At 42.2% G+C, this 11,713-nt stretch overlaps 1 protein-coding gene across 1 annotated transcript; it reads left to right on the forward strand.

Moving 5' to 3' along the window:
• Positions 1-1,315: 1,315 nt before the first annotated feature.
• On the forward strand, positions 1,316-6,357 carry lrrc3 (leucine rich repeat containing 3). Its single transcript, XM_037789621.1, has 2 exons — positions 1,316-1,912; positions 3,311-6,357. The coding sequence occupies exon 2, from the start codon at positions 3,589-3,591 to the stop codon at positions 4,456-4,458; it is 870 nt and encodes a 289-aa protein (XP_037645549.1). The 5' UTR covers positions 1,316-1,912; positions 3,311-3,588; the 3' UTR covers positions 4,459-6,357.
• The last annotated feature ends 5,356 nt before the right edge of the window (positions 6,358-11,713 follow it).

The raw sequence follows: 11,713 nt of genomic DNA on the forward strand, positions 1-11,713 counted from the left end.
CTATGGGAAATCAGTTAACAACACAAAACAATGACAGATATTGATCCAGAAACCCTCACAGGTACTGCATTTAGCATAAAACAATATGCTCCAATCATAACATGGCAAACTGCAGCCCAACAGGCAACAACAGCTGTCAGTGTGTCAGTGTGCTGACTTGACTATGACTTGCCCCAAACTGCATGTGATTATCATAAAGTGGGCATGTCTGTAAAGGGGAGACTCGTGGGTACCCATAGAACCCATTTACATTCACTGATCTGGTGGTCAGAGGTCAAGGGACCCCTTTGAAAATGGCCATGACAGTTTTTCCTCGCCAAAATTTAGCGCAAGTTTGGAGCATTTTGTATCTTCACTCTAGCTTTAAGATTGAGGCCGCTGCAACCTAAAAATCGCACGTTGCGTTTTAAGCTTTAGCTTCAGTAGACAGAATGTTTTTGGCATCATTGGCAAAAATCCCATAATAACCTTTCAGCATATTTTAATTCAAGTGTTCTGAGAGAAAACTAAACTTCTGCTCCTCCTCATGGCTCTGTTTTCAGGCTTTAGAAAATCTAGCATGTGACGGGAGACTTTGGCCAATCACAGGTCATTTCAGAGAGAGAGCGTTCCTATTGGCTGTGCTCTGGCTGGTGGATGGTGCTTGGTATTTCCTCAACAGATCTCAACATGGCTGCCGGGTCACAAACTTTCTCATTTTACAGCTCAACAGTACACTACAAGATGATTCTGAAAGCATCTGAGGAGAGAAATAGTCATTACAGTAACAGAATATTGATTCATATTTGATCAGCGCTGCCTAGTTTGACCGTTTGATCAGAGCTTGTGAGTGATTGACAGCTGCTCAGAGACGGCAAGGCTCCAGCTCGGCTCTGATTGGTTGTTTTCCTCCGGTCTGTGAAATCTTGCAGATGCTTTTAGGAGCACCAGAGGACACTGGAGGACACAGAGGAACATTATTTTTTTCAGATTACCTGTCTCATGCTCTACTCAGGATGTAGTGACCATTTCATAAAAATAACAAATAATGGGGAAGTTTGATGGTGATATCTATTAGTTAAGATGTTAACCCTATTCACCTGTCTACCCTCAAGAGTCTATTGAACTAAATCTTGGTCCAGGTGTCTGTCTCTTTTTACTTGTTTTAAGACATACAAGTCATTATCAAAGTTATTACCAAAATACTTGTCATGTTTTTCTCTTGTTTTGCATCCAGGAACAATTTTCAGATGTGGTGTTCTTTGTTCTGGGTTAACTGTCTGAGGGGGGTGGGAGGGTGTCAGAGCAGAAGGGAGGTGCAGGCAGGGCAGCCAGGGAGGAGGACAAACACACAGAAAGACAGACAGACAGATAGAGAGACAGGCGGGAGGAACTAGAGGAGAGGACTAAGAGAGATGCCAGCAGAACAGCAGTCCAATCCACGCGCAGCCGGGACTCCTTCTGGCGCCGTGCGCGCGCGGTTCAGAGAGAGTGGCGCGTGATATCTCGGACCGGTGCAGCTCCTCCAGACCTCGCCTGAGCACCATCAGCACCACCAGCATCAGCAGCACCAACAGCACCAACAGGTGGGACTGTCGGGTTGTGTTTGATGAGCAGAGCCTCGTTTGGAGATATGAATCACGTTTGGAGATATGAATCACGTCTGGAGATATAAATCATATCACTCGGAGATTTAATAACTTCCCGGCGTGCCGCTTAGGAACTTTACCTTTTTTTCTTGTTGTGAGGAAGCAGACTGTACTTTAGTTTTTCTTTTAAAGAATGTTGATTTAGTATTTATTTTAAGAGGCTCAGCCTTCTGAACGAGGATCCAGATGTGATCCAGATGTGATATGAGCAAACTGCTGCTGCATTATCGACGAGATCTCCTCTAACCACAGACTGGATCAAAGTAGGATCAAACTCTCTCCCGGTAAGTTGGCCTATACCTCTACAACTAGTCTACTTCTTAATGAAGTCATTTGGCCTGTACTATTTGTAATATTGTAACATTTGAACCACAGAACCACATGTTAATGTGATTAAAATCCGCACTATTACAAAACGCCATCAGACTGCATTAGGCATCATGAGCCTGATTCAATGGACATCTTTGCCCAAGGTATTGTTCCTCTGCAGTCCACCTGATATTCTGAGGATGCATTAATGTTTACTCAAAAAAAGCTGTATGTTTAGTTGTTGTTTAACTGAAATTATATATTTCCTTGCAAAACTGAATAAACAAACGTCTGTTGCCTATTTAAGAGCCAGTTTGCCATCTAATTACATTTTAAGAGATTACTAAAAAACGTGCAAACGACAGCTGAGAAAAGCACCATCCCACTGTGCATGTGTAAACCTTAATATAGGCTCTAGGCTGCTCTTTTCCTTCATGATGGAGTGGTGTCACAACATGAGGGAGCAACAGGGTGTTCCAGCCGCCCTGGTTTGTGAAGATGTCCACATCCTGTCCACGTCCTGTCCACACCTCCTGCTGAGCTCAGACTGATGAGGACGAGAGGGGCTTATTTAAGACTCTTGCGTGTGTGTGTTCGTGTGTGTGTGTGTGTGTGTGTGTGTGTGTGTGTGTGTGTCTATGTGTGTGTGTGTGTGTGTGTGTGGCCTAAAGCTATGAGGCCCTTGCCAAAGACAAATGGAAAAAAAGAAAGAAGAGAAGACGACACCGACTCCATGGGGCGGATGACCTCGAACGCAGCGAGGGGGTTTGTGGTGGGATCAGTTTAGCCCACCAGAGGGTGCGCAGTCCTGAAGTGATGATCCTCCTCCTGCAGGACAGATGGAGTCATTTTAGAGCCCACAGCTATTCTTATCATGTGCCTGTGAATGAGAAATGAAGGAGCTGTGCACATTTTCCTCATTGTTGGGAGTCAAAGGGAGATAAGCTGTTTTACTGTTGTGCTTTTTCTTCTTTTGTCCGGCTATGGAATATTGTAATTAATACTGAAATGCACTAAAGTGCTCTAGCATCAGAGAATAATTTCACGTAAGGTTTGTAGAAGACAATGCGGAGCAAAATGTCCCTAATTGAATGAGCAAATGCCCACGAGCCTCCTGATTTATGAGATTTGCTGAGGCGAAATGGATTTTTTCTCAATAATCACATTATACATTTTGTAAACATTGTGGGAATAGCATTTACTCAATTTGGGGAGACAAAGGCATTTGCACTTAGAAAATGACATATTTTAGAAATAGTCAGTGTCTGGACGATTCTTCATAATGTTCACTGACAGCAGCTATTGCCATCTTCAGCAGCACTGAAGAACTAATGCTCTCTTTTTTTCTGTTCTGTTCTCTTTGTTTCTTTCAGTGCACAACACAACGGTGTCACTTGCCCCACTCCGAATTCTTGGAGGCTTTCAACGTGCTCACAATAAACCTGAGATTACAGTTCCCTGCCGGAATATGCTCAGCGAGCGGCTCGATTTTTGGATGAGCTCTTTTGAAATCCATTTCAAAAGACTATATAAAACTCTATCAAATCAATTTTGAAGAATTATCTCAAGATAAGCCCTTATGTTGGTGTGAATAAATTAATCATTTTTGTGGCGTTTTGAAAGCTTATGAAGCTGCAATCATCACCATTTAATGCCAAAAAACAGGTGGGACTATGATTGCTTTTGCCTGACAGGACTTGCGAGGAGGTCACTGCTGAATATGCAGGACTTCGCGGGGCCTGACATGCCCAGGAAATTCTCTATTTTCGATGGCTTTGCCCTCTTATGGGGCTTGCTCTTTGGATTATTCATTACAAGTGTGCCAGCGATGGCTTGTCCCACCAGTTGTCACTGTATAGAGAAGAGTGGCATGACAGTGGTCCAATGTATGTCTCGCAACTTGGAGAACATCCCGTCGGATCTTCCAAGAGATACTGTTGTCCTCCTTTTGGCGTCCAACCACATCACCCACATCCCCAACCACGCCTTCAAAGAACTACACTACCTTCAGGAGCTGGACCTGTCCAACAATGAAATTGAATCTGTGGACCTTGGAGCTTTTCAAGGTGTTTCTGACAGCCTCCTTGTCCTGGATCTATCAAACAATCGCATCCAAAGTGTCCCCAAAGAGGCGTTTGCGCGTCTACGAGCAAAAATCAGCCTCTCGAACAACCCGTGGCACTGCGAGTGCACGCTGCAGGAGGTCCTGAGGGAGCTGCGGCTGGACCCCGAGACAGTGAACGAGGTGATCTGCCACACGGCGGTGCAGGAGGAATATGCAGGCAAACCGGTAATCCAGGTGCTGGACTCAGGGATCAACTTCTGCAACTTTCACCACAAGACCACCGACGTAGCCATGTTTGTCACCATGTTCGGATGGTTCACCATGGTGATTGCGTACGTCATCTACTATGTGAGACACAATCAGGAGGATGCTAGGAGGCATCTGGAGTACCTCAAGTCACTGCCGAGCAGCTCTCAGATCAGCAAGGACTTTGACACCATCAGCACTGTTCTCTAGCAGCGGCCCAGGAGATGTGCTGTGCGGGTGTGTGTCTGTACATGTGTGGTTATGTACAAAATGACTAAAAAGCTGTTGCAACACATAATCATTAATCATTTCTGAGCACAATATCTAAGGTCTTTCACTGACTAAAATGGGTCATTTTGATTTATTAAGCCCCATAAATTATATCTTTTTTTATTATTCCAAAACCTTTATTTCCATTTTATTAAATATGAGTAAATCTGGCTCTACAACCGGACAGGGCAACAGTGATAGCACAAAATAAACAAAATACATGAGAGGGGATGGAGCTTGACTGGAGAGATAAATGTGTCAATCCACTGTGGTTGAATTTGGACTGAGATGAATGAGGACTTTGTCCCCCGGTTACTTTGGATTGATTGATTTATGTTCTTCATGTCACACTATCAAGGTAAAGGCCATTTTACGAGACTTTGGCTAACATATGAGATAGGGCAAGGTGTTGACATTCAGTTTGCATAATGCATGCATAACAGCCCTGCCTCCAGTAAACCTTACATAAGAAACTACTGACCCAGGAAATAATGTTACTCCATATCATGTTAAAGACTAAATGTATTCAAACAAGGAAAAGTTGCCATACACTTGCAGCTCTGATGTGTTTTAGGTGAAATGTCTTTCACACAGGGTGACAGACAGCTTATTGTAATATGCAGCCAGTTAGACTGTTACCAGGTCATTAAATGGGTGTTATCGGTGGTTATAAGCCTCATAGATGTGGGTCAGAAGGGGCTTGATACACCCACTAGTAGGTTTTATCATCCATTTTACATGGGCGGTCACCAACAGAAGGAACAAAAGAAGACAACAGCGACCGTAGTAATTATGACAGGAGTAGAAGCTAAAGTCAGACGCTGTAGAATAGACAGCGTGAAACCAAAAACGGTTAGTTGTCCTGGTGTTCACAACTTTAAGTTTCACTTTTCAAATATAGTTATTTTAAGCCAAAACCTATAGAAGTTGTAGTTTTGTTGCCTAAACCTAAAGAAGCTTTTTTGTTTGTGTTCGAAATGTTACGTTTCATTCAGGTTTACATGATAGAATGTGTTGCTTTTAAGATTCGCTTTCACTTTTACAATGTAGTAGGTGTAGTGGGCTCCAGATGACCCGCATTTATGAGGCTTATAACGATTGATAACGCACATTAGGTGCAGCAGAGTGTAATGGTGAACACGATAAAGTAAACCTTTTTCTCACACTTGTTTAATTGTATTTTGGTCTCCAGCAACTCCTGAGAAGAAATATGTTTAACTTTCCTCACTTTTTTACCTGGTTGGGGTTGAGGTAATGGGTTTAAATGGGTTTGTCAGAGCTCATTTTGTGTGGGCAACAAAATTACTTCGTTAAGTTTAGTAATAAGTACATTAATTTTGGTTTCACCAGTCTTCTGGGTGAAAGTCCTGTTTTTGACCTAACCATCCACTCCTTTGTCCTCCTTATGTGGACTTACGCAGATTTTGATTACAAACAGATATACGTCAAAAACAAACGTATTCCTGGAGAAAATACGTTCCCTTAAAAATACACGTAATCATCTGTGAAACTACTTAGAGAAGGTGTTCTGGGTAAACATCGACCACAAGGGTTATCAGAGGAGCCAACGCACAAACCTCTCAAATTTCAGCAACGTTCATGTGGACATGCGCGCCAAGCTAATTGAGTAAACTCCCGTCCGGAGGCGGGTTCGAAACAGAAATGAAAAAGCCTCCCGCAATAGTAAGTCTTTGTTTGTGCCATGCCATTGTTCCGACGGCCCATTATTCTGAAACCTCAATAGTCCAAAAATATCCCATTGGAGCGAAAACCCATTTGTCTGAAAGCCTGTTATCAATAAAACAAATGCCCGTTGTTCCAAAAGCCCATCCCTCCGAAAATAAATTCGGAATATATTCGGAACCACAGCAGCAAACCACAGGTAGCTAAATTAACATGCCATAACCATTACTACAGTTGATTTGATTGTAGCACAACACTGTTTGTTTGGACACAAATGTAATTCATTACTTTGTTGGTCAGGGGTTGACTGTGTCCAAGTGCCTACTCTCTGGGACTCCCACACCATAGCACTGTGCACTTAGTTGGACAACTGAGTCAGCTACAACTTATGCCTAGCTAGTTTCTGTAGGCTGGGGACCTGAGTCATAAAGGTGTTAGAGCCCAATTCCCCAGATGGGTGGATTTTTCCAAAAAAGGACAAGAACGAATGCCAGAAGACAATGACAGAAAAGTTTTTGAAAGTTAATGTTACATGCTTTTCTGTGATTGACAATTTACTGTACCTGTCCTCGTGTGGGGATTCCCACTCATCTAGTAGTTCAAGCAGGTTAAAATAAACAGAATTATTTGCAACTAATTCTTGACCTACTCTAGGCAGAGACTTGTTTTTAATGTTGCATACTATATTTGCATCTGGCAAAGTAGTCTTTTTATACCACTGTAGGTCTATTTGTTCCAGAAGTGTCTACCCGTCTGTGCAGTTTTGACCTGTCATATACCAATGTTTGTGCTGGCCAATGTGTACACAACTTCTACAATCTAAAGGAATGCACATGCCATCTGTGTTGCTATTTTGTAAAATATGTCTTTAGCTAAACCCATGTCAAAGTGTTTGATGTCCTAAAGAACTTGTATTTGTTCAATGTCTCTTCTTCATCTGTAGAAGATTTGGTCTAGCTGTGTATTTCAGTGATGGAAATGGAAGGGCTCCAAATAATATTGTTTGTGATAATCATATATCAACTTTCTATCTGTTTCAGTAATTACTGTGCATTTGTTTTATTTCATGGATTTTAATGGACACCTTACCAGCATTTGAAAATAAAAAAGTCTTTTTTCAGGACACACTTTTTTTCATTCTCCTCACATCCTGTATTTTGGATCCACATACAATAGATAGCCAAGTATTTTATGAAGAAAGCCAGCTTTCATCATCACAACAGTGTTTCAGTTCGACCCTCTCTCTTTCAGATTTTTTCCTTGGCCTTGCCTTCTCAGTCAATTCATTTGCAACAAACAAATTTAGCTGCAGAAAAAAAGGTATGGAGCTATGACATTATTTGATATTAGCTATATTTTCATTCCCTGTTGATGCAAAATGTCGATAACAAGAATTATTACTATCTGAAAAAAGGAAAAAAACACTGCAGTGGTGGAAGAAGTACTCAGATCTTTTATTTACATAAAATTAGAAATACCACAGTGTAGAAGTATTCTGTAAACGCCCCGCAATAAAAATGTTACTTAGGTAAAAATATAAAAGCTTTAGCATCAAAATATACTCACAGTTCAAAAAACAAAAGTATTCATTATGCAGAATGGAACATTTCAAAATGATATATTATTGGATTATAAATAGTGATGCATTAGGTATAAGCATTGCTTTAATGTTGCAGCTGGTAAAGGTGATGGAACTTATTTACTTTATACACTGCTGGGTAGCTTATAGCCTCTATAATACTACTCAAGTAAAGTACAAGTACTTCAAATTTGTACTTTAAGCGTAACTTTGGTATTTTTCAACCTAGACCCTTTTCCCCCATGTTTTTGTTTCTAAATGACTAATGGGGACAACAATTTCTGAAATTGGTCCAGTATTGAGTATTTGTAGGAGCTCTTTGTCTGTATACTCTGGCTCAAATAATTACGGGCGGCCATTGAATCCAAAGACCTCATCCACATTGTTGAAAAACAAGCACTTTTAGTGGAAGTAAATGATGGTGCCAGCTTGCCCCAATAGCACCATATTGCAGTATGGGAGCAGCTGTCGTCAGCAGCGTTCTCCCTCAATACTGGTCCAATTTCAGAAATAGTTGTCGCTATTAGACACAAAAATGAAATAGGGTCCAGGTTGAAAAATACCAAAGTTACCCCTTAAGTACAGTACTTGAGTAAATGTAATTACTGTAGTCACATTCCAACAGAAATTGTATTTGTTACAGGATTTATCAGCGGCCAAGACATTTTGGCTAATTTCTTTTGTTATGAGGAGGTTTCATGATGGAACAGAGTGACCTGACATTACTGTGATGAATAACAGATTTTTAATCTTCCAAGCAACTGCACCTCATAGTGCAGAGTGTCCAGAGAAGCCTGGTCTGTAGCTTTCAGCTTATCCAGTCTGAGTGCACTGTGCGGAGATCAATGAAAGAGTCATTACTGAGGGAAACTCTTGCCTGCTGCATCGCTTCCAAAGGCCAGTGTCACTAAAGTGCTGTGACTTGCTGTAGCAATTATCTGAATTGGTGTTTCCTAAACCTTCAGCACTGCACTGTTTATTGTTGTGGCTTTTTTTTTGCTGGGCATTGTTCTATCCTCTAATTTCTTCTTTGTCAAATATTCAGAGTTTCTGCTAATGAATCTGAGAGGCAAATGTTGGCAGTAGGCTTATTGCAGCAGGTGTGTGTGAATGCTCGGTCTGGACCTGAAATAAAAGAGCATAACTTACAAGCAGTTCCTCAAACAAAACTGACCAATTAATGTATTCTTCTATTGATGTTATCTGCAGAGACAACCATTCAAAGTCAAAGTTTGACCATCCATTCATCCATTTATCCTCCTCCTCCACTTTTCAGCTTCCTGGTTGCGGCTGCAGCAGTCTAGGTACAGTAGCTGAGTCCCTCCCCCCAACACAATCCTCAGCACTTTCTTAAGCCAACTCACCAGACAAGAACGTCCATCAGGGACGTACTGGGACTGAAATTCATCCCTGGACTTTGAGATGGAGGGGCCCGAATTTTTTTCGCAGTAATTTTAACACTAACAGTTTTTGTGGTTAAAGAGAATCTGATGATGTTGAGGACCTCCAAGACATTTTGGGATGTCTTGCCGGCACCAACATCCTCAGGTAGTATTAGCACCATAGTCACCACTTCACTGAACCAGAACAAGACCGGCCAGACTAGACAGGTGAGCTGGAACACTAGTCAGAATTCATCACATTTACGATGAAAATGATTGAGCCAATCAGATTAAAAAATGAGGATCAGTCCAAAGCAGGAGGGGCCGCTCGTATCCCTGCCCCTCCCCCCCCCCCCCCCCCCCCCTCCCGCCCCTCCATTATTGTATTGAAAGCATTAAATTGCCAGTCTGACAGGCAGTGTTACACACTATGCTGTCTGCGGCTGCGAAGGCCAGGCTGACCCATGCCAAGTGAAAAATAAAACCTCTATGACCACTGGCCCGTTCAGCCTGGAATGGATCGGCCATTCGGGAGTCTTCCCGAACTTCCGGATGGCCAGTACGTCCCTGATGCTGATGTTGGACGATTTAGCAAACTTTGGGATTTTGTCCAATGTTTTTAATTGCTGTCAACTTGTTCTCACTCCCAACTCGTCAAATACCGCCTTCTGGTAAGTGCACCGTGGCATTGGAAACCGACGCACTGGTGCGTCCTGAAGCAACAGTACGTGACCAACCGGGCTGTCAACTAACTCCAATGTAAACCCAACTGTGGCGTTATTTGATGGTCGCAGCAGGTGATGTAGTATTGATAGTGTGAGAGTCCTTTCAGGGCGGGTCAAACAAACATCAACCAGGAGACTGCTGTTTGTGTCCTGTGTGAAAACGTTGACTTATTTTTTCACGTCAGTCGTTAGTCACGTGACTCGTCGGTATCGTTAGTCCTGTGAGTCACTTGATTCGTTCGTCACGTGAGCCGTTCATCACGTGAGTCGCTAGTCAGTGAAGTTAATATCAACCACGACCGTTTCCTAGCCCTACCTAAGTGGTTGTGTTGCCTAACCCAAACTTCCTGTGCAATGTAAGTTTATTTTGAAAGGATATGCATGTATTGATTGGTAGGCCCAAAAGTAACTCAAGAGGGGTACCCCGTGCATCAGTCTCCGATGCTGAGAGGCACTGAACATGCGGCAGTATTTGACGAGTTGGGAGTGAAATTGTGGTTTTGGCAGATAAACAAAAGGTTAAGGCATGGTGACGGTTATAATCCTTACGATTTTTATGAAATCAAAGCCCATTTTAGATACTATGCATGGTTAAACTTTTGTCTACATACAGTAATGTTTGTGGCAGTGTTTTCAATTTTCACACTGGATTCATATTGTCTTCACAGGACAGCAATGCATGCATGCAGTCAAGCGTTATTTGATTTCACTGATATCTCTGTATGAGTTTGTTTGGCTGCACTGTAAACAGAAACACCAGCTGCTCTTCTCTTGTATTTTTGAGAAAGTAGGCAGCAAACACTCATTGAGCATTGTATTTGTTCTGGGACCTGTATTATTAAACTTTTTATTAAATTACTAAAGCAGTCAGCTGCAGCTGGAATCAGAGCCCATCGGAGGGCTCTTTCTCTTCAGTACCGCCAGCTAACGCTGCATCTCCATTTCAGCGGCAGTTTATGAAAATGGATTGTTTTGTCTTTGTTTTTAACATTGTAAGACTCATTTTTAAATCCACACTCTTTTGTCCAGTGGTTCCTTAGTCTCCGTCTTTCACTGTCTCCACCGTTGTATCGGTGTAACTCAGCTGAGCCAACCAACCTCATGACGTCGCAGGCTAGTGTACAGCAACATGGCGGCACCCTTGCAACGGATAATATAACTGGGCTTCTTTTTTCTTTTACGTGCTTACATTTGTCATGTTTGTTATATACAGTAATTGTTGATTAGAGTGGTAATCCATTCAGTATATTATCTTAACTTGGTTGACTGCTTCATTTACACTTTAAGGATCACAATTTAGGCTATGCAACTACAACACTTAAGGTTGGGGAAAGGCTCATGTTTACAGTTAAGGAAAATATGAATTGCAGGTCTGTCATGGGAGGTGCACTCCTAATTGTGGATGCCCCACAATTCCATCTGCTGATCTCACACTCCATCATACCTTATGATGTCAGCAAGACCCAAAAATACTCCATGACTGGGGGCAGCAACTTGCTCCCGACCAGAAGGAGGCAATCCTTTCTGACAGAGCACCATGAGCATGCGGGGAATAGGCAATGCTTGGCTAATTGTAAAGTGCCATTAAGGTTTTTCTATTTTGTTTTGTGTCCTCCCCCTGATCATTTCCTTGGCATGCTAAGGTAAATCTATCCTTTTTGTTGCCTCCATGGAGGACATAATCTGTTTTTCTTTTCTGGTGATTATCATGTAGAACGACGCACTTGGCCGGAATGTGATCCACTCGTACGACTTCGTGTGTTTGTTCATCCTGGCTGTTTGCCCTTTGCACCATCTGTTCATTGAAATATCATTAACATTTTAAT

This window comes from Sebastes umbrosus, chromosome 13 (genome assembly GCF_015220745.1).
Source record: "Sebastes umbrosus isolate fSebUmb1 chromosome 13, fSebUmb1.pri, whole genome shotgun sequence".
NCBI classification, from domain to species: Eukaryota; Metazoa; Chordata; class Actinopteri; order Perciformes; family Sebastidae; genus Sebastes; species Sebastes umbrosus.